Below are 27,613 nucleotides of genomic sequence, written 5' to 3'. Positions count from 1 at the left end.
CATGAATCACGCCGCGTACTCGGTAGTACGATGTATGGCATAGTTGTCGAAAGAGACACTAAAATTGGATTGTCATTTTAAAATCGACGCTGATCTCTCGCGCAACGCGTTTTCGTATCAATTATGTGTCCAGTGAGCTAGTCTTCTCTCAGCAAAAGATATCAAAAGATATTGCGAGAACACGAGTGGCTCGCGCGTTTCCTCGCTGCTCCGAAATGAATTTCGGAGCAGATCAGTCGGTACTTATCTCTTTGTCAGATTCTTCGGTATCGCGATATAGCCGATTGAAATTTAGTCAAGGAAAAAGATAAGAAACGTATAAAAAAGTAGCATAAATCATGATGAGATACGAAGGGCAATAATTCCACGAAAAAATAAGCGCAAATCAACGCTTACTACAGCTGAACAAAAAGAAAACGCCAGACTGAGTGGTCGGTGAGAAAACTCGGGAAAGTAAGTATAGAAGGGGCCGTCGTCGCGCATTTGTATTATAGGTAAGGTCAGGACTCAGGAGTAAATGCGAGCTCTCTATAACTATAGCTATACATGCATATAACGACGAATCGGAGCTCAGCGCGCGCGAGCGAGCGAGCAGACGGTCGGAGCTGCGAGCGACGAGTGCGCCATATCGTTCGACAGTGTTGGCTGCGCGTTGGAGGCCGATCGACCGTCCGCAGTGTTGTGTCCGCGTGTGCTGTGTCTCTCGTCTTTCGCGGGATGTGTCAACCTGACACATGTTTTCTAACATGCCTTTTTGCGCACGACTAACGCGACGACAACATCGCCAGTGCTCCTGAGAAGCGACATAAAGCGACGAGAAAGTGCGTATGTGCCTGTAGCTGGTACTACGAGAGAGAGAGAGAGAGAGAGAACAACAGCGGCAGCAGCAGCGATGGATTTCAATCAGGATTACCCGAAGTGAGTGTCTACTGTGCAGTGCGCTACCGTCGCTCTATTATATATATATCTCTCTCTCTCTCTCTTTACTGCGCGATGTCGGAGAATGTAGACATTGGCACCTGCTGTTTTTCTGCGTCGCGTTTCCCGAAGATGAGGTCACTATACTGCTTCTACACCTGCGCGTCGCAACGGATTTTCCAAAAATTTTCAGGCATCTGCCCCCTTCGTGCGCGTCATATGCTTTTTTTGCAGGCTTCGAGCGAATGTATAGCGCGCTATTGTCTATGTGTATGTCTGCTCACTATACTGATGCTGCTGGCTGCTGTGGACTGTGGGCCATACTCTTTGTGTACACACTATAACATGAGGAGTATATCTATACGTGCATAGAGATAGCGTGTCTCTCTGTCTGCTCTCGCGCGGCAGCTCATTACACGACACGATGACGTTCGCGATTGTTGTCTTAATTTACGTTTCGTTATTATCCCTTTGCTGATCTACATTCGCGAGTCGAGAGGATCGAGCGATTGGAAGAGAGAGAGAGAGAGAGAGAGAGCTGTGACGATGCTTCTCGTAGATTCCACTGAGCTCCGGAAGTCGTGACGCTGTTTACGTGAGCGTTAAAAACTTTCTCTCCAGGGTGATTTTCTTCGTTTTATATACTTATATAGATCTGCCGATGCCAACTGTTGCTTCGTCCGCGCGAAAATGACGTTAATCGCTTCGATTTTCCATCTATGGACTCGCGCGGCTATAGATAATACGATCTCATTCCGTTGCTCCGCTCAACAAAGTTTTCCAGCTTCGATTCGCGCCACGGATTAGTCATTGTCAATTTTTAGATACATATTCCTTCAATGCTGCTGCTCGGCGAGTTAATAAACGCGGCGCGATTGATTTGGCTAGCGCTAATTAATTACGTCCGCCTTTGTAGTTTTGTTATGCTAATTAGTCGCCTTTTTTTTTCGATAAAAGCTGCGATTCACAAGGGTTCCACTTTTAATGTTCTTTCAGCACAAGTCAATACACACCTATATCACCGGACCAGTGCTTTGTGATAAGAAGAAACACAACGTTTGTAACGAATGCATACAATGGGGTACCTGATAATCTCTTGGTCAATAGTGTGGCATTTGTTGTGAGTGTCATTTTGGAGTATTATGGCATATTATGTAATGAGTAGATCTTTAATTGTATTTTATTGAATTACAGTTTCTGGTGTTGTTGTTTGGTCTGCTTCGGAAGAAAGCTTGGAATTATGGGCGGTTGGCCCTCTTGCATAAAACAGAGAACAGGTGGATGGAGCTGTTTTATGGTGAGCATTCTGAATCTAGAGATGGTGAAGTGACATGCATAGAAGCATCCGTGAATTCACATCTTTCCCATACGGATAGAGGATTTCTATCGTGGATAGTAACAGCTTTCAAATTACCGTAAGATTTAGAATGATTTTTACAACATAGAATACTTCATAATTTACTCATTGGAATGATATATTATATTCTTGCAGAGATGTTGAGCTGTTGAAGAGAGCTGGTCCAGATGGCCTACTTTATGTCTCTTTTCAGAGACATTTAATTGTATTGACTGCCATGATGACTGCCGTTTCGCTTTGCATCATTTTACCGATCAATTTTCATGGGAAAAACAGCGGAGATGAAAGTACTTTCAGTCACACAACCATATCCAATCTTGATTCCAAGTCTCATTGGCTCTGGGTACACACGCTGATACTCCTATCATATTTGCCTATTGGAGCAGTTGTCATGCGACGATTCATAAAACAAGTCAGAGATATGAAACCAGCAGGAGAGTTGGCAGCAAGAACTTTGTTGATCACAGAGATTCCAAAGCACCAATGCAATGTTGATGGATTGACAGAATACTTTACGTTAGTACATGACAATTTTATAAAACCGAATCTATAGACTTGTGGGTATTATATATTTTTATTAACTTAAACCATCATCAATCTACCAATTACAGAGAAGCTTTCCCCACTTTAACCGTCGAGGATGTAACTCTAGCATATGATATTAAACAACTAACGAAATTGGATGCAGAAAGAGACTGCGCCGAGCAGGCGCGACTTTATTGTGAGAATTACAATAGAAGAAAGGGGCCATTGAAAATGTATCCCCAGCTTTGTGGCCAGGTTGTGGGATGCTGCTTCAAACAAGTAAGTGTAACGGCGCAATGAAACTCTATCTATTTAAATCGAAATAAATCACGACGCTCGCATTTAAAATATTTCAGCAACACGTGGACGCGCTTGAATTCTACACGGCGGAAGAGGCGCGTCTGACAACTCTCGTCGAGGAGGAGAGAAAAGTTTCCTTGAGTCGACCGATAGGTGTAGCATTCGTGACGCTGGGTACGTAGAGCCGAACGCCATCGGAATAGAAAAAAAAAAATTAGTCTTGGTTCTGATTTGCATGCGATCGAGCGTATTTTATTTATTCATCGTGTCGATGCTCTGAATCATCGTTCAACTCATGAATGCACCAATCTGTTTGCGCAGGCACGCCGGGAGCCGCGAGGACTATGCGTCGGCAGCTGCGCTCCTCGCCGTCCATCAAGTGGGTCGTAGACTATGCACCGGCACCCGCGGACATATTTTGGGAAAATTTGAGCATCGCCAGGCCTTGCTGGTACTTCAATGCGATTATGATCAACACCTTGTTGGGCCTTACTATGTTCTTTCTTACGACACCTGCTGTAAGTAGGGTTTATTACATCTCGCTAAATTTTGTCGCGCCAAGTTCGTTATATAGTTAATTGTTGCCGGCTCGCTAAATTTATTTGTTTGGACTGATTATGTAATTAGTCTTGATTGCAACTAGAACTCTAAATACCGATAAAGTATACAACTGTTATCTCTATACCACCGAGACTGTCTGAATGAAAACTGCACACAACTGAAAAGAGCAACTCACACACTTGGCATATTTACATCGCTTGCTAGTTAAGCGCGTCAGAATGATAAAATGCATCTGCGCGCAATCAATATACAATATCCACGTCCTCTCTCTCTCTCTTGCGCGCGCGCTCCTCGTGCTATTCAACTTGGTTACGCAATGCCCGCTTCATTGCGACACGGACAATTACCTCGACCCCGGTAACTAACCAGCAATGCAGTTACACGAGCCGCATTTTTCCGACCACGCACAAGTACATCTATGTATACTTATACCTTATCAATAATCCGATTCGATCCTTACGCACAGGTCGTGGTGACGGCAGTGAACAATTTGTCGACGACCGGAGAGATAAAAAAGCTCAGCCCTCTGCTGTCAGCCTTCCTGCCAACGGTCCTGCTGGTCAGCGTGGCTGCGCTGATGCCGGCTCTGGTTGGACGTAGCGAAGCTCTGGTGAGGCACTGGACCAGAAGTGGCTTGAATAGAGCTGTTATGAGGAAGACGCTGCTCCTGCTTCTGTTGATGGTACTGATTCTACCGAGTTTAGGATTGACCAGTGCCCAGGCATTCTTCGAGTGGACTGTAAGCGCGGGAAATAATACCGCGCGCTGGGAGTGCGTCTTTCTGCCCGATCAGGTAAGCCCTCATCTTTTGATTTATTTATTTTTTTTTTATGTACACGAGGAGTGTAGATTAAAGCGCAGAATTTTTTTCAAATTGCAGGGTGCGTTGTTTGTAAATTATGTGATAACGGCAGCATTATTAGGAAGCGGCCTGGAGCTTGTGAGATTTCCAGAGCTGGCACTTTATACCTTTAGGCTATGCATAGCGAGAAGTCGCGCGGAGCGCATTTACGTTAGGAAAGCTGTTCTGTGGGAGTTCCCTCTGGGCGCGCACTACGCCTGGCTACTGTTGGTCTTCACAATGACGACGGTTTACAGCCTGGCATGTCCGCTCATCACGCCCTTTGGGCTGCTCTATTTATCAATTAAACATTTAGTAAGTCCATCTGCATTCTCATTTGTGTATACAATACATATCCTAGAAATCTGTTTTCAAATGTTTTGATTTTTTTCTCAGGTGGACCGACACAATTTGTGCTTCGCATACGGCCCGAGCGTTGGAGGAGGTCAATTATCAGGAGCTGCGGCGACCGCTGCTGGAGCTGCGCCGGTTCTCGCACAGGCTGCATTTCTGGCCTTGGGTCTCGTGCGAACGGAACTATCGCCATTAGCCGCAGTCCAACTTATCGGACTTGCAGCCAACATTCTGGGTCTTGTCACCGGAGCGACCTTGCCTGCTTCGAAACCCAAGGTAAGTTTTCATTCCTTCGCTATGCTTGATTTGATGATTGGCTTTTAAAAGAAAGAATAGCGACCGTTGTTTGAGATTTTTAAATCAAATGCTACGAGTTGATTGCGGTTTCGTTAATAAGGAAGCGGAGGTTGTAAAGTTGCTCCTTCCTTATTGCTTCGGCAACTTTTAACGAAACTGAAGAAAAAAGAATTTGAAAGTAAAAGGTTTCTTGCTGTATGCAGAAACGTTTTATTTGACACTTATGATTCAATTTCAAATTCTAGAGCCAGTCATCGAAACGAGATTTATCCGCGGGTCAGCATTTCGTTGCACCAGTGCTGCGGAAGAAACTTAACGTGGGCAGTCCGGAGGAGACGGTTTCAGGATCTACATCTGTGCAAAGCTCACTAAGTACGAAAGTTTATACCACAAGTTCTTCCACTCAAGGAAGTCCAAAATTATATCAGGATTACGGCAGAGAACCAACTAACGTGTAACTCGTTACACTGTTATAGGCTATTTTGTTTCCCCTTTTTTTGTTTTAATATAGAATAATAATTGATCGGTTGTATCAATCGGTGTTTAGAAAGAGAAAGTATGAGATGTTTCGAGTAATGGAGGTAAATATCTAACTTATTTAGCGTTAGGAATTGGTAAGGATTAACGAATTATCACGATAGCGAATTTGTATTAAAAATAAATGGTGCGACAAAAGAGAGGTGAGTGACCCGATTCCGATCGAAACATCGATTAGTATTATAGAAATTCGTTGATCAGAAATTGGATTCCTTACGTCACTCTGCGAGGTCAGGCGAAAGAGAAAAAAATTAATATTTTAGGAATAACCGGAATTTTAATCAAAGAAAATATTATTGAAGAGAATCGACGAAGCAATATAAATATATACATATAGATATTTCTACATATTTTAATACATTGATTTTTTACTGAAGCCTTAAATAATTTTCATCTAAGATACTTGAAAGAGATTTATTTAGGAATTTCTTTACATTTTTGGATTTCATTGATTTGTACAAACTAAATATATATATATATATATACTAGTTGTGATCTTTTGCATTGATAAGAATGAACAATCAACTACCAAACGATAACTATATATAAAAAGAATTGTAAAATATATATTATTTATACAGGTCTACTTCGCGTTTGTTATAAGATTTCAAATCCAGGCAGATTACAATTTTTTACATTTTTTTCATCAAAATTTGAGCCATCACGCACAGACATCACGGGCCACACTTTAATTTAATAAACGGACATTAAAATGTGTAAAATTGTATTCGGTTTCGTTTCGGCAAAGTATTATTATAACGGTACTTAATTAAAAGTACGCAAGTCAATCGTTGTATTACACGAAACAAGACTTACAGTGAATCTCATTTTAAGCAATTTTATATTTGTACAGTGTCAAACAAAATGAATTGTAGGCTGTTTCTTCTTTTTTTTTACTTGAGAAAGTACGTTGTCACGTATTTAATTTTTTTAATGAAGCAGGATGATAGTTACGGGGGTACTGCTACGCGACTGTCAGGGAATATGGAAATTATAATGCAGAGATCTGTGTGTTGTAATAATGTGCATTGTATATTTTTATATAATAATATAATGTTACATAGTTAAAATTATATTAATCTTTTTGACACTCACATCGATCAAACCTAACGGTCACGCTCGCTTGTACACTGAACTTATGTAAAAAAAGAGATTAAATAAAAAACGCTATGTCTGGTAAATCAGTGTCAGTCTCAAATTACAAAGAAGCACGAAGATGAACACTTGTCGCATACGCTAGTGCGCTAAAAATCAATACCATCACAATTGTCAATAAAAGAAAAGCTAAAATAAAACTCTACCGCGGTTCATCTGCCAAGAGAAAAACGTATATTACAATATCAGATATTTGTGCATTTGATCTTACAGTTAAAATCATTCTCGTCTGAGTAAAAAAAAATAATCATCCGCTATACATTAAAAATCAGTTACATTTATATAAATAGATTAAATTCAGTTCTCCGTTTCTTCGACCACGTCAAGGTATACAAATACAAGTTAAAAATTTATTTCCTCTACAATACTATTCGTATGACTACCATGATCTTCGATTGGACTTACACATAATAGAGATTCAAAAACAGGAATTTTTTCGCACCGAAGCATTATAAAGACATATTATACAAAGATAGAGATCCACGGGGGTGACTGTACGGCTTCGGAGTTTCATAATTACAGCCAGCCTACTCGAATATTGTCAACGAAAATATACACACGAAAACCGCGAGGCGTTAAAACACACTCACAACTTGACGCACAAATAAAATTAAATAGTTCTTCACAGTCGATTCAGAATTCCGAATAAATAAAATAATTCATCTCTCGCAAACTCGACAAGCCGCAAGCCGTGCAAGATCACACACGCCCGATTATACAGTCCATACACATGTGCCCTAAGCATCAAGAGTCGCTTCGGAATCAGTGCGGCGGCGTTTCTTCCGATGTCGCTTGGGCTGGAGCAGCGAGTCGGTGAGACGCCGGGCTCACTTGACGATGCCGATGATCGCCGCTATCTGGTCGAGGGTGAAGTCGCTCTCGGCCGCGTTCTGTTTCCTTCGCTGACGTCTCCTGCGGCGTCTTTTATTACTGGCCGTCTCATCCTCGTCATCTTCCTTTTGCGACGACGACTCATCTTCCTCCTCGCCTTCTTCGCTGCTCGCGTGGACCTGAGGGTTTTAATACACACGGTCTTTAGAATTTCTTTTTTCATTTCTTATCGAGGTGCTGTTGTTGGTTTTTATTTTATTTTGTTTTCTCAGTATTGGTCTGGGTCATTGTCTGTTATATACTTATAATTTTAGAAACATGCGCTTGAACCACGACAAAGATCAATGTTTTCTAGTACTAGTGAATGTATTGCGAGCTTTGTTATTGTTTAAAATAATAATAGACTTATCGGTAGATGAAATTTGCGATTTGATAGATTATTGTTATAAGTATGAGAGCGATTGCGCTATGTATTTTTATTTTATGCTTCTTAGCTGCGAAATTATTTTGCAACAATTATATATGTATGATGTGCTATCGATGTATGCAACCGACAATTTTTTTTTATTATTCTGTTAATTTATTAAAATATTCGACGTTGATTAACTTTGTATTGTGAAGTTATATTCCTTTTCTATCTATCAAATCAATTTCGATTTTTTAATTTTTAGTCGATCGAACAACGCGATATTATACTTAAATTAGAGTTACAAAACGGAGATCACAGCTTCAGACATTTTTAACGTTACAATAACACTTACAATTAAAAAGATGCATTATCATAAAAAAGAAAAATAAATAAACCAAAATCATACTTACATATGGGAGATGTGACTAAACTAAAAGAGTGGAGATGGACTTACACAATAACACGTTTTTAATTTTTAAATAACAATCATGTGTTACTTCACGCAATGACCATCAATGTGTATGCTTGATTTAGAAAAGTGCATGAAGTTTTTTAGTTTTTAGTTTCTGTACACCAATAGGCTCATAGATTTAGAATATTTGCAACGATAGCATATACATTTTATCTAAATACAAATGTTTTTTCTTTTTTTCAGATTACACGAATCCTCCTGACGATACTCGTATAAAAATTGAAAAATTGCAAAATTAAGCCAACACTCTCCAGATTTTATCCCCATACAAATGCAGGATAGATAAACGTGTCTTTCATTACATGTGGGCATTCGATCATGTACAGCGGTTATAAAAGTGTTTTAACTTTTATACGAATAAATGATTATTATAATTTGACAAAGACTTTTTTTCTTGCATCTACCATTACCTACCTAAGCTGAAATGTAGAAAAAAGCTATATGTAAATAATCGGTGCATGAGGACAGTTATGGGGTATGAAAAAGAAGAAATCGAAATAGAAGATACAAAGCTCATTGAGTATTAGCAAGTGCAAAGATTAAGACAGGCTTGTTTTTTTCTGAAAATTTTAGTCTAATATTATCACTACAATGTACATTAAAACAGAATTTTTCGATTGGTATTTTATTGTGTATATATTTAATTAATGATATGTTGCAGACTCTACACAACTAGTTCAATATATCTTGGGTAACTAAAGTATGCATATGAGGACATAACATGATTTTGAATAAATACTTGTGTACAATAAGGAAACATAAAGGGTAATATAAAATAACATGGTTACAAAAATTAAATATAAAAGATGTTTCCTTCATAAAACACATTATTTTATAAAACAAAATAATTTGAGATTGGTACATGATGCAATATCGTTTCAACATGTATACATGCATAGAGTATACTTCTCTATACAATATTAACAATTTGATAATCATAATTAGTAATAACTTTTGAAAAAATATGTATAATATATACATATTTTTGCAATTTCATATCAATGATTACGCGTAACATCTGATGTATGACTCAAAACGAAATTTAAAATATACAAATGTTGGTGGATACGCGTTAAAGTAATAGAAGGCAGTGAAAGCGCAGAAAATATAAGAAATCTAAAATTCTTGAAAGAATTTGTAAAAAAATGTATTATCGCTTTTAAATGGAAGTGTAAGTAACACAAACAAAAATTATCCTATTTAAAAGAAATCAATGCACATTCGTAAGATTTGCCAACAACCTTAAAAAAAAAAACGATTGTAGAATTTTATATCCTATATAAATCGAAGTAACCGAGACAGAATCTTTACGGTTTATAGCATTGCACGATATTTTACATAATGATTCACTATGTTTGCGTATTCACAGATTTATGATTTATTTGTTAATTTCATTTTGACGGGATCTGCATGGCAAAACTGGACTATTTGGGGAAGACAACAATGACAGAAGACAAATAAAATGATTATTAACATTCAACAATATTGAGCTAATTTGTTACTACTGCCGCCCGTTTCCGTCTCATGCTTTGCCACCACCGTCGATGATATCGATGGCTTTCGATAAAAAAACCCATCTATTTCTTACGTATAAAATATAGAATACACAATTCTTTGATGTTTTTTTGAATATCTTGTGAGAGCAAATTAGAAAATAATAACACACGCAAAATAAGCGTTTTTCAAAAGAAAAGTAATCTGGATTATTTTTTATAAAAAACCATTGAATTGGTTACAATTAAAGGAGTAAATTATTATATACCCATTCCGCAGAGCATTTTTTGCTGAACTCGACAGAAAAAAAACATCGATTATTACAAGAACTAGATAGACGAATATCTAGGTTTACCTATTCGAACTTGACTTTTGTGATGGCATCGACTTTAGAGCATTGATGCAATTTTGCGATCTCTTTGATGCAAACTGAATCTAATAAATACATTTTCCTAGTTTGGCGCAGTTCAGTAAGTAGAAAAATAACTTTTTGCAACTAATCATGCTCATGCACTACAAGCTAAGCCAATTGAAAAGCCAAGTTCGAAAGAACGATCCCAACAAAATGAAAAAAAAATTGAAAAATTTGTAAGGACACTTGAGCAATTTACAGATCGATCGATCGATGCAGTGACGCTGCTGACCTACTCGCGCGCGTCAGCCTCTGTCTTACCTCGACGATGGCGCCCCTTGGCGAAATCTCGTCGGGTTGCACAGAACAAGATGCAGGCGTTTCCATAACCACTGGCATGAGTGACGGCGGTGCCGCTAATGGTATTAGTGGCGGTGGAGGCTCTAACGGCTCCTCGAGAGCTTCATCACAAAACGTTTCCATGCTATTGTAGTCATCATTGATGATCACAACATCGTCATCGCCATCATCGTCCATGAGAGCTTCACCCGGTTCACCCAGGTTTAAATCGATGTAGTCTCCGTTTTCTGTCTGATGATTGTAGCATATCAAGTTAGCAGTCTCGGGATCCTCACGTAAATTGCCGAATACGTGAACTAGAGTAGCAAGAGAATTGTTTTGATTATTAAAAAATTATAGGAAATTTTGTTCATTTTTAAATGATTACAATACGGATTGTACATACGCTGACAAAATGCATTACAGCAATAACTACATCGTATTGACGTTCTCTTGTAGCATTCGGCACAGAAATGCCAAGGGCAATGAAAAATATGATCTGGGCCGTCTTCGATGGCAATGCAATGTGCGTGGTAAACTTTGCCACAAGTCTTTTGGTCACATCGATGTGCATCGTCGGGATTATCGATCTTTTGACTACAATTCCAACAGCTTAATAAAACCTTTTTACTATTTCTTGAAAAATAAAAGATAGTTTGTTAAAAATTGTGCATGTAAAGCTGTTTATTTATTTCTATCTATTGTCAGTTACTTACTTTCTCTGTTTCTTAACTTTTTCAGCCTTTTCAATTTTCTTTTGTTGTACTAAACTCATTTGTTGCTTAGGAACTTTCAGACCTATAAAACCGCTGCAATTGGGAGCTTTGCAAAGACACGGCTTTCGCGTCTCCCCATCACAAGCTAAATTGTAATTAAAAGTTAACTCTTCACCAGGTTCAATATCGCGTAAGGCAAACAGTCCAATTCGGGTATCACCATTGACTTTCCATTTTTGTGTTTCGCAATTGGGTTGACAGGAATGATCTAGAAATGAGTAAAAAAATACTTAAGTGGATATTCAAAATTGCATTTGAGAAATTATAAACAATAAGAAATCGAACTTACTCATAAACCGACTTAAATTTCCCTTTGGTTCAGCATCTATCATTCTAGAATTATCTATAGTTAAAAAGTAATAGTTTTCGTTTTTTCTCTCCTTTTTTTGTTGCAATCGAAGCTTATATTCCGCTTCATCGATGACTTCTCCCACGTATTCAATGATGAATTGTCCGTGCTTTATGGGTTCAAGAGATACAAGTCCCCAGCCTCGTTCTTCTGTATGAGCAGGCTTCATAGCTGGATACTTTCTCTGTACGAAAAGCTGATTCTGACACTTCGTACTAGCTGGACAAGTATCCGGGCTGCATTCGATCATCAATATACGATTCAAGCAGTCCGAGTCAGGTGAACACGGATATGGTTGGTTGGGATTACAGTCGCATGCGACCATACTGTCGACTTCGGGAACCTTCACGTTTCCAACGGGCTTGTTTACCTTAAGCTTTACGTAAGGAGGTGGTTTGAGACTTTTGGAGCTGCCTCGGCATTTTGCTACAGCCCTTTCATATACAAGACGTTCGTGGAAAAGCTTTGCTTCCTGTAAAGCTTTTCTATACGATTCCTCCACTTTCTTTGAACCTATTACCTTTGTATTGGCATCCCCATCTTGGTAAAGAAAAGCTTTTCCCCTAGAAAGTGATAATTACCATTAGAAGCCTTGCGTTATAAACTAATTGCCAAACGACAATAAAGAACAAATAAATAAAATGTATTAACCTGTGAATCCAATAGTAGTCCCTCGTACCCAAAAACATAACACAAAATTCACCAGCTTTGTGCGGTCGCGTAGCAATATTCGTGGGAATTTCTTGTGGGTAACAGATAACTGAAGGCCACCATCGATAAGTGCCAAGTTTAACCCAAACAACCTCGCCATAAAGCGGCAATCTTCCAGTCTCGCAATCTTCGCAAATGTAGCCACCATCTGGTGCGTCTATGCCTAATAAATGAAACATAAATTATTGCAAGAACTTTGTTTCGAACAATTAAAAATTAAAAGAAATCCTACCTAAACATTCTAAATGGAACGATGTTGGGCAAGTGTCGCAGCAAATTAAACTGCCGCCTTCTGTGCATAGGAAGCACCAAGTTGCATTGACAGGTGGATGCGACGATTTGTAATGTTTTGGACAGACAATTTGACTCCCAGTCAGTATAGTCGAACCAGCAGGTAAACAGGAGATAGAGGCGTGATAGGTCGAGGGGCACTTCACGCATTTCGCAAACTTCTCGCCGGCCGACCTTGGATGACTATTCTGCGGATTGTCGGAAGCACAAGTGTGACAGATGTGGTGAGGGCAGGTTAGTCGACCGCCCTGCCACTGACACTGAGGCCAACTCTTAAGACAGTCCGGGTGATAATGCTTGCCGCAGGCAAGTATCGAGCACTTGGTGCGCTCGCCATCACGCTCATGGCAGACAAAGCACGGCGGCGCCACACCAGACAGACAGTCGATACACTTGAAGTTATCGTAGTCAAAGGCAGCCTCCTCTTTCTCTTGGATCTCCTTGGATTTTGCCTTGATTTCTTTGAGATCTTCCTTGTAGGCGTTGTTCTCTTCGATGTCCCCAGCTTCGCTGGGCTCAGGACTTGACTCGCCTGGCTTTACACATGCTAGATGGAAGTACGAATGGCAAGGGCCTCGACAACGAATGAGCTTACCCGTTTTTTCGCAGATCTGACAAACTCGCTCGTTCTTCATGCCCTTGAAAAGTTTGTAGGGTCGATGTCGCTTGCCCGTATCAATCATTAAAGAGGGTGGATAATCTTTTGAACTTTCATTGTCAACTTTGGACCTTCCCTTTTTCACAGGTACATCTCCCGAGTCTATGGATATAACGTCGTCCTGATCAGAGGATTCCCGTCTTTCTTTCGTCCTTCGCTTCTTTACGGATTTATCCGATTCCACAGAGGTGCTCTCCTCTTCTTCTTGATCTGAAAACTCATCCTTGGTTGTATTAAGGCCTGCTTTTGATCTTTGTCTTCTTGTAGCTCTTTCCAAAGGCTCCTCGTGACTGAAAAATTCATCAATTTTTAATTGACCTTTTGTTCTTTGCCTCCTGTTGACAACTGCTAATTTCTCAGGCTCAGGCTCGGATTCAGCTTCTTCATCGTCATCATAGTCGTCATCGTCATCATCCTCATCTTCATCGTCATCTTCGTCTTCCTCATCTTCTTCGTCTTCATCCACATCTATCGAGTATAAATTTACCTCATCGCTTTGGAGGTAATCCGCCCTATACTTACTGCGCTCTTGACTGCTCATGTTTTCCCACAAGTCTAACAAATATGCTTTAATGTCTGCTTCTGACGCGTCTGGGTCTAACTGTTCTGCTGATTCTTTATTGCGTTCGCAAAATACTTCGAAGACTCCATACTTTCCTGATCGCTTTTTATTTTTGAACTTCTTTGATGTGGCACCTTCATCACTGGAGTCTTTATGGCTTGATGGAGGAGTTGGTGGAGTTTCCAAATTTAAATGACTTCCTAATTTATTATCTAACCTTTCATCTAAAATTTCTACTTCTTCAATCTACAAAACATTAAAGAATAAAAATGTTGAATGAATGTAAACACACTTTTATTTAATACTTCAATTATATTTACCTCTTGTTTGGATTTTTTAGTCAAAATCTCATCATCTGTAAAAGTTTTCTTTCTCTTCTTAGTGTTTTCTTCTGATTGATCAACTGTTTTAACTGATTTGTTTAATAAACTGTTGTTTTTGCTATTTTTTGGTTTGAAAATTTCAATTCTTGCTTCCGGACTCTTAGCCATTAAGCCTGATGCTTCGGCAACTGCATCATCCCATTTTAATTTCATTGAGGGTTTGATCACAAATGCTGCAGCGTACTTTGGATCTTTCTTTTTTATTTCAGGAGTTATTTCTTCTTTACGTTTTTCAAAGTCATCAATTCCATGAAAAGGTATAACGTTTCCAAAAGATACCCAACTATGTTTTCCTTTATCTGCGCAGAATGTGACATGCACAGACCGAACTTTTGACTTTGCAACACCTACAACTGGAAATTTTTCATTGAATAAAAGAAGTTACTTGTTGTGCAAATAAAATTATTTTTCATTCAATTAACTCTTTAATAGAAAATTTTAGCTTATTTGAGGGAATACTTTGATGTAGAGGCTATATTAAAATTCAGTAACCTCTGAGTAGCTATATTTGTCTATTCCAAGCTAGAATTGTTAGTATTTTACAGATAGTAGTTTAAATAATACAGTCTAAATTGCATAATTTACGATTATTATTGCAAAGATATTCACAAAATAAATATCAAAAAGTTGGGTCTGCAACATGCAGCCAACTTGATACGTTTAATGAGAAAATCAATCATGGTTACTCTGTTGGTAATGTAATATTTGAACTCTCTAGATATATATCAAAATGTAATGTACATAAAGGTAAAACAATTTGAAAGAAACAATTCACAAGATTTTCATTAATTTTGAAAAAAAATTGAAATAATGTTAATTAAAAGAATACATGTATGTATGTCCATTCTTTAAGGAACAACAGAAAATTGGCATATTACTAAGAAACATTAATTTAATTCATTGTCAAAAATAAAAACTTTTTTAAAGAAAAATATTAATTAGCCAATTAAAAAAAAGTTTTTTAATCCCTTTAATAAATTTATTATAATTTCACGAATAAGTACATAATATAATTCTGCACGGAACAAAAGAGACTACGTAACAAACTCTGCTAAGACAGTTTTTCTATTTAAAAAATGCCTATCTCTATCATACTAACCTCTTTCTGATACGTATGTCATTGTTTCTGGATGAATTGTGACAATGCCTGGCCAGAATGGATAGGTACCAATTCTGGACCAAACAATTTGTCCCAAAGTCCATGGACATTGCGATTGAAGATCTTCAATGTTGATGCTGTCTTCTTCAACTCCCACGGAGCTACAATCAAGGCTGTTGTTGACGGTATCATCCATGACACTTGAAGTATCGTCCATTTTGGTGCATTCGTCTTCAATGGAGGCTTCTGGCTTTGAGTTCTTTGGCATTTTTAAATTCTGTAAAAATTTGATGAATAAAGTTATATACTCGGTTTTTCTTAAATTCTTAAAATTGGACTCAATAAAATTAATTGAATACAAATAAATAAAATAACTAATAAATTAAAATAATATATGACTAAACTAAAAAGTTGAATCTAATAAAAAATTAAACGATTGCACAAAAGTTTCAATGTCAGTGTTATAAACCTAATAATTTATCCCAGATGATTCTTGTGTCCTGCGCTAATTAAGAGTCCCCTGTTGCTAATGATATTACAGACCACACATTGTACACAACTACAAAGCGAAGGCCAGTCTTTTGTGGTCACAAACGCAGACGTAGAATATAATCCTCAGTCTATTGTCATGAACAATATAACATCTAAGCAATACATGCCTTAGGAGAGTCAAGCATTACATTGCTAGGAGACTTAGGTTTAATGAGCCTGCCATAACGACTGGTGCCCAGGGGTCTAGGAGACGGCGAGCATGGTTTGTCAGTACTCTTGGCAACACTTCCAATCAGTTCTTCGGCTGTAGAGTCATTATTCTTTCTGGCAGCATCTTCCTCGAGGATATCCATTGTTCGAAGTCAGTACACTGTCTCCACACATAATCCCCTAAACTGTAGACCAACTATAAAATACAGTCAGGAGTTTACTGTTAACCTCTCACATTCATCTCCCACAACGAGAACAGGTCACAACCAGCTATAGTTAATACATCGTTTGTTAGAATCAAGAGTACACAGTAGGATAACCTCCTTTCGTGTTTTCTCTTACAAGCGTCTAGAATACCGTCCAAAATTTGGGATCTTCGAGCGAGGAGAACGCTATCACCAAAAATGCTCTTGTCAGCGGCTGCCTTCGTGGATGACGTGCTCTTGGAAGCTGTAGCAGCAGTAAATGCTAGTACACGACGCGTTTCCCGCGAATTCTGATGTCCCGCCGCCGCGGCTGTACCAAAGCTGTATACTGCAATGCACGCTGCCGTTGGGAGAATGTCTGCTTGTTCCGCCCTCTCTCTCTCGCTCTTCTCCTTTCCTTTCCATCCATCTCGCTCTCTCCCTCTCTCTCTCTCTCTCTCTCTCTCTCTCTTACTTCATGCTATACATATACAAAAGTTTTAAATAAGTACACTGTGTAAGGACGGAATGGCAGAATCCAGTCAAAATCTGCTCGAAATACACTTTTTCAATAGAAGAGCTGCATTTTGAGTATATGTAAGTTTAGCCTGCCCAAAACATTTACGTAAAATTGCAGTCCCCATATAAGTACCCGGGGTGGGGGTAAAAACAGCAAAACTATATATTTTTCATCAATTTCTCGAAAACAGTGGTAGCTGCAGAAAAATGGATACCACCATCTTGAAGAGCGTGAAATTTTACATCGGATATGCCTTGGTATTCAACTGATCGTTGTTTATTTATTATCTGATTAAACAGGTTTCTTTATTTACGCGAGTAAAGCAATATATATATATATATATATAGGTATACAGAAGCCTGCAGATACCGACTGACTAGAGCTAAGTACCTATAGCTAACGCTATGGTTGCAATCACGAAATTTACCGATTACAGCGCCGCCACGCGGCGGAAATAGTTTTCAGCGATGTTGTCGCGCTCATGATGTAACTCATGTTGATAAAAACAGGTTCGTTCGTTTAGCCGCCTTTGGGACCTGTCTACACACTCGTATATATATATATATACGCCACACGTCCGATTTATATAAAAAACGGTTATTTACAATTTCATAACACCTTTGCTCTGGATTTTCTTTAATCCAACTTTGGGCCGCTTCAAGCTCTGACCGTCTTTATTTCAAATTTTGCGCTGTCGATTAAACCTCTTCATCGATAAATAAAGGATATCGCGCAGCGCGCTAAGCTCGGTCGGTACGATATTTACTACATAGATATATATATATAACTACTCCGAAATCGTAACAAATGCTCGTCATTAACATTTTTTCAGTAAGCTCATCAGCTCCTTCAAGAAGTCCAAAAAGAAACTAAAACATTTATAATTCCATCCAATCCAAGGAAACCAAACGCTCGTATGGCTAATCGATCTGGACAGAAGAAATATCTTGGATCTTATTGCCTCAAATAACAAGCATAAAAAATTCCATCCTGGAGTAGGTATACTCAGTGTCACTCGACACCAGCATAATAATAATCGCGCGCGTCTCGGCTAACCGGTTACATAGCGCCAGTGAGTAAGAAAGAGAAAGACATCGGACTCTATATATTATGGTCGGCCATCCATCCATCGATCAGCAGCAGCAGCAGCAGCAGTGCACAGCTGCTCCTCGACACAATAACACACGCGCGAGCGCGAGCGCACATCGCTCGAGTCTCTCTCCAGTAGTCTGCATAGCAGCGAGCGACGCACAAGTAGACATACAAGTCGTATTGTACAGCAGATAGTTTACGCGCGTTGAACTTTAGCAGTGTGCAGTGCATTTGTTACTTTTTACTCCTCTTTACACGCACACAAGAGACTGGCGATCGTGCTGGAGAGGAATAATTATGGTAGGGAAGGATGAGGGGCTCGGGGACATCGACGACGAGAGTCTGGCCCGCGTCAAGCTCATTTCCGACAAGAAGAAGCAGCTCGAGGAAAGCACGGATCAGGTATACCTGTGTTTCCGTTTATTTGATCAATTCCCCGATGCGTGAATATGCGCTCCCGCGAGTTGATTTTGTACGAGGGGAGAGTGGAGGGAAGGCCGCGTGTGACGTAGATAGAGGAATTTCCGAGCGAGAAAATGTGAAAGGTGCGGCAGTTTTTCTGTCGTCTCATCGCTTATTTTTTCTTTCTCGACGACGGTAATAGCACTTGGTTATATTGTTTTTGGAGGACGTTGCGCGACGTTCGAAGGGCCGCTTCGAGCGGCCCATACAGGCTCGTTGCGTTTAATTTGGCGGTACACCATGGGGTGATGGAGACAATTGCTTCGAATTGTACGAGATCCATTACGGGCTGAGTGCGTTCAATTATTGTTGTGTGCGCGCGTTCTTCGTTGTAATCGCGTAACGGTTACTCGCGCTTTATTGAGAGAACCCGCGTCACGCAGGCGTGTAGATTAAATTCCAGCTGCAGGCCTTTTTTCATCAGTTTCAAATGAATGCGAGTTGCTCCACGAAAGAGTTCGGGATATTTTTTTTAAACGAGAAATAGCAGTTTGGCACGAATTTAAAAGAATTCGTGTAAACGGATGCAAACATTGAAATTCCTCACGAGCATACTATAGCCCCTTTGAATAACGATGACAAAAAAAAAACTCGCCAATCAACTAATCCCTTCTCCGGCATTTCTGCAGGTACGCCAGGAAATAAGAAGCTGTTTCGAGCGTTTATCCGATGCCCTGAGAGGCCGGGAGAAGCAGCTGCTCCGCCAGGTCGAGGCCATCCACAGGCAGCAGCTGTCGCTAGTCCAGTCAAACTCCGAGTTGCTACCCTGCATCACTTCGAGTCTCAATGCGAATCTCGACTCGGAGTCGCAGCTCCTCGAGCAGCTCCGAAATTTCGGCAAAATCGAGCTGTCCAACAGCATCGCCGTCAACGACACCGAGCCCTACAAGGTCGAGGAGTATATCGAGGCTGGCGAGGACTATGTCAGTTTTGACAAGTCGCTTAAGAAGGAGAGCGAGGAATTCGACGTGAGCAGCGTCATTCGTTATAGGAAGCGCGATAGCTCTGGAAATCACAGCAAGACTATCAGCATCAATCTCAATTGCACGTCCTGCGATTCGTGCAAGTACGAGACCGATAGCAATTCGAGTAAGGGAGATTTCAGTTTTTCATTGTACGTTTTAAAGATTTATCGTAAGGATTAGTCATGTACGACGTGTAATTTTTTTTTTTAGAAATAGGAGTTGCAACCACGACGAAAAAACTCGACGAGAGACCTGCGTCCCCTTTACCAAGTCCAAGCTGCAGCACCAGCAGTGCCAGCAGCTCCGAAAAACAGTCCCCCGTCAAGGAATCCGAGGAAAAGTTAGCCTCTCCAACAGAACCGGAATCTCGGAATTACTACTTCGGCGAGAACCACAGTAGCAGCATATGTAACAACGCGAGTAGCCCAGTCGAAAAGCTCGACGACGAGAGCAAAGATGCTTCTTCCAAAGCGACCGTGGGGGAGGACGAATCGGCGGGCGCAAAAGCACAGGATATCAAAGCAAAGGATGGAGGAGGCGAGGAGCATCCGATACAGATTCAGCAATGGCTCCAGCAGATACTCGCGGAGACCGAGACCGAGCCGATAATCCACGAGATTGGGCACATTTCCAAGATACCAAATGCTCGACTGTACCGGGAATTTCCAGTAGAAACGTAAAAGTCTGATAATAGGAATTATAAACTACTTATACACACGCACGCAAATAGGACGATGGACGAACGAACGATATAAAACACTTATTATAGACGAATTTGAACCACTGAGGAATTGCTCCAGTTTTCTTATTACTATCAGCAGCTATAGATAGGACAATTATATGCCCGAGGACGTTTTGATTTTCAAGAGAGAAGAGAATCGCTACTTAAAAACGAATACCAAGTCCTACGTGGGGCCAAAATTCCATTGACGATACATGGAACGTGAATTGAGAAGTCTGATTTTTCATTTATTCTCTTATCATACTTCTCTGTCTCTCTACGTCTTATCTTCTTCGACTTCTACTATAACTGTACTCTTTATTATTTATTTGTAATTTTAGGCTGGATTCACTTGATGAATTGTATCCATAATTTGTACTTACTGTGCGAGCCGCATACCGCCATTTGCACGCGCTTACAAACAACACTAAGTTGCCTCGATTATTATATACCTTATATTACGCTACATTGATGATTGTAAAACTTGATACGATGTAATACTTTGTTGTGGATTAAATTAAACCAAAAACTAAACCAAATTTGTCATCGATTGAAATATATCTTTTAATTCTCTTTATCGATAATACATGAATTAAGCTCTCTATTTGTTCAGTTTGTTTTTTCTTTACGGTTGAATCTCATTAATGCGCACACACGTTTCGCACAATTTTTGTACAAATATATCAAGTGTGCGACTTAAGTTCCCAAGAAAAATAGGTACATGAACATTTTGTACTATAGAAATAGCGTTTATAAAAATAACGGTGAAATATCGGAGCAGTCTGATGAGCAAATATATTGGTGTATGTTAAAACAATTCGTTATGGCACTATTAGACTCGTTTCCAAAAAACCATCGATAGAAACTTGATCGGTAACGATAAATTCCTTTAAAAAATGATAATTGTTGAATCGTGTTTTTCTTTTCATTTGTTTTTTTCCTAGGAAAATATTATAAAATTCATAGCAATATCAATTGGAAATTGTTCGTTAAAGACACATTTACCTAATTTGCAAGGAGTATAGAAGCATTGAGAAATTTGTAAAGATTGCGGTACATTATATTAATCGTTTACTTTGAAACTAACTAAAACTGTGTTTTATAACACATGAATACTATTTCAAATCGTACTGCTTTAATTACTGATGACACTAGGTGAGTATCATCTGACATAATATAGCTGTCCTTACTCTATACTGCATTTTGTAATAGCTTCACGCGCTTCTTTACATAACAAATCATTCATACCTGACATTATTCAAGCAACAGCCATACCTAATGTACTTTTTCAATTCCGTCTTAGTATCATGTTTTTATTCGATATAACTAGGTTTATCGAAAAATTTGAAAGACGAAAAAGTATTTAAGTGTTTAAAATAGTAGGATCAATTCACGACTTTTCAACGACATACAAGCTAACTTGTACTTATAAAACAAAATTGTAGTTTCGTCTATCGCGACGCTGTTTTAACAATAACATTGCTCTTTGGCATTAACAGATTCGTAATGGAAATAAGGCTGACAAGTTTCGCGCGTTTCTTTTTATACCTTGGTAAGAAAATGATTTCATCATCTTCCCTCTACATTTATTGTTGCAACTAATCGTTATTCAAGCAGCAAGCTTTTCTCCTTCTCTTTATCTTTTCTCCCACCATAAAGAATAATAAATACTTCGTTTATGAAATAGTAGTATGCGTGAATATTTACAATCAGTTTGAAGTGACTTTAAATCTATCCAACTTTAATCGTGGATCTGAAGAGTGCTATCTGAATTCAAAAGAGGAACTGGTATATGGATTTACTTTGATGTCGAAGAAAGAGCGCAGCTCGGGTCATAAGGAGGTTGGTGTAATGTGACTGAGTTTCGCCAAAGTTCTCAATGCATCGGAATTCGTTCTAATCCATCATTTGAGCGAAACTTGGTAGAAGATCCAGTCTTCAAAGAAAGATGGAATGAAGGCGCTATCCTTGGTAAACTTGACCGGCACCGAAAGCTGCGACAATACTTCCTCGTACATCTTCAATGACTCCGGGCACGATGCACCGTTGCCCTGAAATTAAAAATCAACATTCAATAACAAGTTTCGTTTTGCTCTCATGAAACGTCACTCCAACGAAACTCACGTGGGTCATGTATTTTCCGGTAGGCTTGAGCACCTTCATGGACGAGTTCAAGATGAGTCGGATGAAATCCCAAGCATCGCCATGAGGGGTCGTGCTGATGGGAATGTCGGTAAGATCTCCGAATACGTAATCAAACTGGCGACCCTCCTCGATCATGTGAGACAAAGCTTTGACACAGTCTCCGACGATGATCTAAACGAAAAAAAAATAAATAAATAAATAAATAAAATCATCGCGTATGAGATAAAAAATTTAATCTTTGAGAATAGGAAATCGCACGAGTCGAAACTCACCTCATACTTGGCAGTCTTTCTCTTGTCCAAGCAGTCGCCGCAGACACTTCTCATATACTGGCTGCAAGCTTTCATCACAATGTCATCGATCTAAAAATAGGAGGAAACAAAGTAAGTTCAAACAGCCGTTCTTCGTCGAGGAATACGAAAATTTTCCATTTTTACCTCGAGCATTGTCACATGCTTCGGATTTTCCTTGAGCAGCTCCCACAGCAAGCCACCATCGCCTCCTCCCAGGATCACGATCTCCTTGCCCTCGTAGTTCTCTTTGCCTCGTTGCATCAAAGTCTCTGTGTAGATCAGATCCGCCTCGGACATATCTGCGAACGAGTATCGTCAATTTTAATACTTTCGATTCAATATATTTTCATTCTTACGACTTGTATACCTACTTTGCAATTCGTCGAGGATCAACATGTTGCCGAGAGATTTCGAGTGCACGATCTGCACCTTCTGGTATGGCGAGCGAGCCTCGAAGACTAGCTTGTCGATATCATACTCGAGCAGCCTTTCATCTTGAAAAGAAAGTTATTTTCGTGAGAATAATCATAGTTTTGGGTAAAACAATCTCATATAGTCTCACGTAAACGCGTGTATATTCATTTGATATATGAAATGTCGATGTATAATAGATATTAAAAACATGCCGTGTATATGTCGATTCTGTATTGTCTCTGAGAAAACTATAATATATGTACGAAATACACGTGCAAGGTCAAGCCATTCGATCGTTTTAAAATAGCGAAAACTGAAAATCTCAACGAAAAGAAAACGCTGTTACAGATAGGCGGATAATATAAGCAAAAATGTCTAACGTTTGTCTTACCGATATCAAAAGAAATCGGTCATGCACTATGAGTGAAAAAAGCGGTTGCCTTTACGAACGTCTATGTACATTGTATATACAGAGAAAGAATAAGAAAAATATATATTTATGCAGGCAGGCGCATGAGATGATAACAATAACTCGACAAATTCTAATTTGTAAAACTAAAGACCTTAACTGTTATATTATGCGCATACATGGCAGCAACACAATGCGCGCTTTTCATCGTCCACCTTCCCCCCAACAATCTATTACGGAGCTGCGTTAAAAGCAATTAATCCAATATGTTATATCAAGTTGCGCCAATCAGCTTTTCAGATTCCTTATATTGATAGTATCGCAAAAGAACAAAAAAAAAAAAAAAAAAAAAAAAAAAAACACAAGATATACAGAACTCGTCTCATAATATAATCAAAGCCCGCAATATATGTATAGAGTATATAGAGAATAAAAGAGAGTTTGTACAGAATAGAACGAAACGAAACTTCAGACTTACAAAGGAAAGACAGTCGTATTTTAATCAAATTTATATGTTCACATAAAATTAAAAAAAATCTCAAATACACCATCAGTTATGTCGTCATATACGTATGTGAATATCGTATATCTACGTGCGAGCGACGGCTTAGTTATTATTTATACGATATACATAAATGTGCATTATAATAATAGAATCTTATAAATCGACAATTTTTATACAGTAAAGTAATATAGTAAAATATTCGTCTGACTGTCGAGCCGGCAACATAATATTAAACAAAAAAACTCACCAGCGGTAGGAAAGTATCTCTCAAACGGGCCACCGCGTTTTATGGGAGTTAGCGAGTGCGATCGAGTGGCTGATGTCGCTGCCTGTAACGCCGTCTCCAAGTCTCTGGCCGACTACCATTTTAGCCATCGAGCGAACCAATACAAATCATTATAAAAAACATCGTACTTTGTTGTGAAAAATTTTGTTTTCTAGTGGTTGTCACAGTAAAAATTATTCACAAAGTAAATTTGTTGGAAAATGTTAAAAAACAAAAATATGCTCCATCAGAGTATTGTTTGGTTTTGTGTGTACAGAAGCGCGTTAATCTTCACTTGCGCTTCTTACTCCATTTAGGTCAAAGAGCTATAAAGTATAGAAACTTGCGAGGCATTACTCGGAGTTGTAAAAAGCAGCCAATCAGGAAGATTGAACTTTTTTGTTTTCCGCGACGTTTCAACGCTATTTCGCGAAACGAATTAGTTGAATAAAAGATCCACACAACTGGCCGAATCAAGAATATATCCATATAATTTATTAGCGAAAATAACGCTCTATAGCGAATTAAAAAATAAATCATTTCGAAAATTTAACTCTTGAATAATGTTTACTGTTCATCTTCCCTTGGATATCCATGTTTTCATTGAAATTCAATTTTCTCATTGAAATTATTCCACTATATATTCCCGATGCTTTTTACGTATTTTTATAATTTTCCAAATCATAGAGAACGCAAGCATAGCAAAAGAAAAAAAATGAGTGATCAGTACTTTGAAACTATATAATTTCTGTAAAAATATATAAATACATGTTTTATTCAATATAAAAAAGGAATCGCAAAGTTTCAATCAAGTGCTACGTGCACTATTTGCCGTTCTCATAAGATGTATGATAAAAAATCAAGTGCTAGGAATGTTGAACAATAAAAGTTTAGATTGTAACGTATATAATATATGGGTGCTAGGATATATGAACCAACTAACTTTGCATTCTTAAACAAGCGATATACTTTTATGTAAACTATATGATTAACCCTCAAATGCAATACATAGGGCAATACAGAGAATGCTTGGATTCACTTGTGTGCGCTTCAATGTGACAACGTAAAGTCAACAAAAAAGGTTTGCTTCGTTTTATTATTGATGTCTTGAGCACATCTTTTTATAAGCTAAAGCCAAGTTTTAATTAAGTTAAAAAAACACCTTGTGTTTTTACGATACAAGATTAAGTTTGCATTATTTTTCCAGCGAACCTTTTCACACACTCAAAAATAAGGTGTAAATAAATCCACCACAAAAAAGTTTTTGTTTTGCTTGGTTGTCAAGTGATTTACACTCAAGGAAGACAAAGGACTGCACATTAAAAAAAAAAGTAAATATTGGGGAAATACATGCTTTTGAGGGTTAATGGTATATGAAAATGATGATAATAATTAGTATTCTATAAAATGATGGCAATATAAACTGCTAACAATATTTAGTATTTATGATCAATTAAACGAGGATGAAGAAACTTGATCGAGGCAAAACAGTTTCTACCTGATAGGGTCAGATAGAGATCGTAAATGGTTCCTCGTCTTACGGGTGGCAGACGTTTGCTGCGTTGGCTGTTCAAAGCCATGGCAACGTCAACTTCCAAGTCTCGCCATTGCTACAATATTCTCTTTATTATGCCGTGTTCTTTAAACTTTTTCTTTTATCATTACATAAATCTTATTTTCATTGCTTACTGGTCAGGGATTGGTGTTTTGAAAGAAAACTAAAAAATTGCTGGCTTATTGATACACTACATGAAAAATTGTAGGTGAATGACTACTGAAATTATGTCTACGAACATGAGAAAATAAATTATTTTATAATTCATTATGAATAATAATTACTCATCAAGAAAAAAAAAATTCAAAATAATCATAGGGAAAAGAGTAATTAAAATAGAAAAAAAATTTAAGATTCTATGTCCAATAAAATTTCAGTAGAGTTACCTTGTTTTTAGTTAACAAAAGAATACTTTGTCTTGCTATCTCTCAAGTATATTGCATTGATGATTCTCTACCAAACAATTTGATAATTAAACTTGAAATGACATAGTACCTCGAAGGACAACAGAGCTTCCTCATCATCCTGCTTGTAGTATTCAATGTTGATGGTAACCAATCCTTCAGCATAACCACGCACAGTGATGATACTGCCTCTTGGCCCCGTGAACAAAATGATAAGACTGCCATCGACCATGGACTCTGTCAGGTGTTTCAGGCCAATAAAATGCTCCTTCAGAACATTGGTGATGTTGGCCTTGAGGTTGGCCCTCTTGTCCACGTCCATGATCTGGCCGGAAGGGACGGTGAAGTCCAGGAGTACGGTGTGAGCAACCATGACTGTTGTATATCTGCGAACAGAATATTCAATGTCACCGACCAGTGACAACCCTTCCAATCACCACAGATCACTCGGGCACAATCATTCAATTGTTGAATTGAAGCTCCCCCAGTGAAAAATTCGATTCTTAAAAAGACCGAGGACAAGTTTGAACTCACGAGGATATAGCCTGTGTATCGCACAGCTCTTCGGGCTAGACACGAACGAGACGTTGATGACAATACGCGGAAACGGAATCGCAATCGAGTTTACAAGTCGCAGCCGACACCGACGCGATTAACATTACCCAGCTGCATTATATAATTGACTTAACAAACCGGGTCATGCAAGTGCATGTGTGCCAAGGATAAGTGGCTTGCTCCGGGTTTCGCGTGTGTATGCAACCTGCCTGGCAGTGGCTGCTGCTATATATATATGTACACTACTGACTACACATGCACAATGTATCTGTATATAGGATACATGCGACTATGCGAGTAAGAGAGAGACACGGAACTGAAAGAATAGGCGGCGACGACTTCACGGCGAAGTAACGAACATTCGAGTAAAAGGGAATGAGTATCTCTTTGCGGAAGATACGCGGGGGGTCTGATGAAAAGTCAAGGCACTTACCGGGTTCGGCGTCAATGGGAAAATCACAGCAAAAATAGACCAAACGAGAGGGTGTCGTGCAGCATGCGGGTCGGAGACGGTTGTCGTCGGCGCCACCACCAGCAGACTCGCGAGGCACGAATTTGCTCCCTCTATCAGCTCTATATGAGCACGATATTTTGCGCATATAGCGTGATATATCTGGTATAATCCAGACTCGGGCGCTCGCACATAGGTCCATACGGCTACAAGAAGATTTTGACAGGGTTTCGCGCGATCTGCCGACATTTCTGGCGAAAATACCGTGGGTCGATAAGTAATCGCGCGCGCTAATAAAGACCGCTGCCGGACGACCTGAAGTTTGCCAAATTCAGTCGGCCACCAGATGTCGGGTGCAGCACGAAAATATTTACACAACGATCTGCGCTACGTTTACAG

The 27,613-nt window shown here is 39.0% G+C and overlaps 4 protein-coding genes across 16 annotated transcripts; 2 read left to right on the top strand and 2 right to left on the bottom strand.

The window, feature by feature from the left end:
• Positions 1-579: 579 nt before the first annotated feature.
• LOC100116180 (CSC1-like protein 2) lies at positions 580-8,936 on the top strand. 6 transcript variants are annotated; one of them, XM_001600674.6, is made up of 12 exons: positions 580-918; positions 1,915-2,038; positions 2,113-2,333; positions 2,411-2,791; positions 2,887-3,079; positions 3,157-3,274; positions 3,422-3,618; positions 4,128-4,454; positions 4,542-4,817; positions 4,899-5,132; positions 5,399-5,525; positions 8,741-8,936. In XM_001600674.6, exons 1-12 carry the CDS (start codon positions 893-895, stop codon positions 8,794-8,796), a joined length of 2,280 nt encoding a protein of 759 aa, XP_001600724.2. In that variant the 5' UTR covers positions 580-892; the 3' UTR covers positions 8,797-8,936. The 6 variants fall into 6 exon arrangements, with proteins under 6 accessions (XP_001600724.2, XP_032453061.1, XP_031779128.1 ...); XM_032597170.1 differs by having other exon boundaries at positions 594-821; positions 8,741-8,934; XM_032597171.1 differs by lacking the exon at positions 580-918 and adding an exon at positions 1,239-1,540 and having other exon boundaries at positions 8,741-8,934.
• On the bottom strand, positions 6,698-17,351 carry LOC100116149 (probable histone-lysine N-methyltransferase Mes-4). Of its 3 annotated transcripts, XM_008211161.4 has the most exons (11): positions 16,616-17,351; positions 16,231-16,469; positions 15,572-15,848; positions 14,410-14,825; positions 12,811-14,335; positions 12,519-12,741; positions 11,808-12,430; positions 11,459-11,726; positions 11,149-11,378; positions 10,725-11,059; positions 6,698-7,855 (listed from the first exon to the last, which is right to left on the bottom strand). In XM_008211161.4, exons 2-11 carry the CDS (start codon positions 16,414-16,416, stop codon positions 7,673-7,675), a joined length of 4,266 nt encoding a protein of 1,421 aa, XP_008209383.1. In that variant the 5' UTR covers positions 16,417-16,469; positions 16,616-17,351; the 3' UTR covers positions 6,698-7,672. The 3 variants fall into 3 exon arrangements, with proteins under 3 accessions (XP_008209383.1, XP_003427184.2, XP_031779126.1); XM_003427136.5 differs by having other exon boundaries at positions 16,041-17,351; XM_031923266.2 differs by lacking the exons at positions 15,572-15,848; positions 16,231-16,469; positions 16,616-17,351 and adding an exon at positions 14,895-15,145.
• A 464-nt stretch (positions 17,352-17,815) lies between these two features.
• Positions 17,816-20,757, top strand: LOC100116111. Its single transcript, XM_016981676.3, has 3 exons — positions 17,816-18,472; positions 19,162-19,621; positions 19,708-20,757. The coding sequence occupies exons 1-3, from the start codon at positions 18,368-18,370 to the stop codon at positions 20,175-20,177; spliced, it is 1,035 nt and encodes a 344-aa protein (XP_016837165.1). The 5' UTR covers positions 17,816-18,367; the 3' UTR covers positions 20,178-20,757.
• LOC100116075 (spermine synthase) lies at positions 20,758-27,526 on the bottom strand. Of its 6 annotated transcripts, none has more exons than XM_031923296.2 (8): positions 27,197-27,526; positions 26,300-26,594; positions 24,232-24,343; positions 23,028-23,150; positions 22,801-22,955; positions 22,636-22,725; positions 22,343-22,534; positions 20,758-22,269 (listed from the first exon to the last, which is right to left on the bottom strand). In XM_031923296.2, the coding sequence occupies exons 2-8, from the start codon at positions 26,579-26,581 to the stop codon at positions 22,123-22,125; spliced, it is 1,101 nt and encodes a 366-aa protein (XP_031779156.1). In that variant the 5' UTR covers positions 26,582-26,594; positions 27,197-27,526; the 3' UTR covers positions 20,758-22,122. The 6 variants fall into 6 exon arrangements, with proteins under 6 accessions (XP_031779156.1, XP_032453068.1, XP_031779155.1 ...); XM_032597177.1 differs by lacking the exon at positions 24,232-24,343 and adding an exon at positions 25,748-25,859 and having other exon boundaries at positions 27,197-27,420; XM_031923295.1 differs by lacking the exon at positions 27,197-27,526 and adding an exon at positions 26,902-27,033.
• Between the last annotated feature and the right edge of the window lie 87 nt (positions 27,527-27,613).

The sequence above is a fragment of the Nasonia vitripennis genome, chromosome 2, assembly GCF_009193385.2.
Source record: "Nasonia vitripennis strain AsymCx chromosome 2, Nvit_psr_1.1, whole genome shotgun sequence".
NCBI lineage: Eukaryota > Metazoa > Arthropoda > Insecta > Hymenoptera > Pteromalidae > Nasonia > Nasonia vitripennis.
Note: the sequence above shows the minus strand (reverse complement) of the source record. Positions and strands in the feature narration are given on the sequence as shown.

What these genes read in the sequence shown, in the direction of transcription:
- LOC100116180 (XM_008211158.4), top strand. Translation starts at nt 893, where the DNA reads ATGGATTTCAATCAGGATTACCCGAA. An exon ending in GTAACAGCTTTCAAATTACC is followed by an intron (nt 2,334 to 2,410) that starts GTAAGATTTAGA and finishes ATATTCTTGCAG; the next exon opens with AGATGTTGAGCTGTTGAAGA. An exon ending in GGATTGACAGAATACTTTAC is followed by an intron (nt 2,792 to 2,886) that starts GTTAGTACATGA and finishes TACCAATTACAG; the next exon opens with AGAAGCTTTCCCCACTTTAA.
- LOC100116149 (XM_008211161.4), bottom strand. Translation starts at nt 16,416, where the DNA reads ATGGATATCCTCGAGGAAGATGCTGCCAGAAAGAATAATGACTCTACA. An exon ending in AAAGTTAAGAAACAGAGAAA is followed by an intron (nt 11,379 to 11,458) that starts GTAAGTAACTGA and finishes TTATTTTTCAAG; the next exon opens with AAATAGTAAAAAGGTTTTAT. An exon ending in CTGTAATGCATTTTGTCAGC is followed by an intron (nt 11,060 to 11,148) that starts GTATGTACAATC and finishes TTGCTACTCTAG; the next exon opens with TTCACGTATTCGGCAATTTA.
- LOC100116111 (XM_016981676.3), top strand. Translation starts at nt 18,368, where the DNA reads ATGGTAGGGAAGGATGAGGGGCTCGGGGACATCGACGACGAGAGTCTG. An exon ending in TCGAGGAAAGCACGGATCAG is followed by an intron (nt 18,473 to 19,161) that starts GTATACCTGTGT and finishes GCATTTCTGCAG; the next exon opens with GTACGCCAGGAAATAAGAAG. An exon ending in CGAGACCGATAGCAATTCGA is followed by an intron (nt 19,622 to 19,707) that starts GTAAGGGAGATT and finishes TTTTTTTTTTAG; the next exon opens with AAATAGGAGTTGCAACCACG.
- LOC100116075 (XM_031923295.1), bottom strand. An exon ending in GATCCTCGACGAATTGCAAA is followed by an intron (nt 22,956 to 23,027) that starts GTAGGTATACAA and finishes ACTCGTTCGCAG; the next exon opens with ATATGTCCGAGGCGGATCTG. An exon ending in GAAAGACTGCCAAGTATGAG is followed by an intron (nt 22,535 to 22,635) that starts GTGAGTTTCGAC and finishes TTTTTCGTTTAG; the next exon opens with ATCATCGTCGGAGACTGTGT.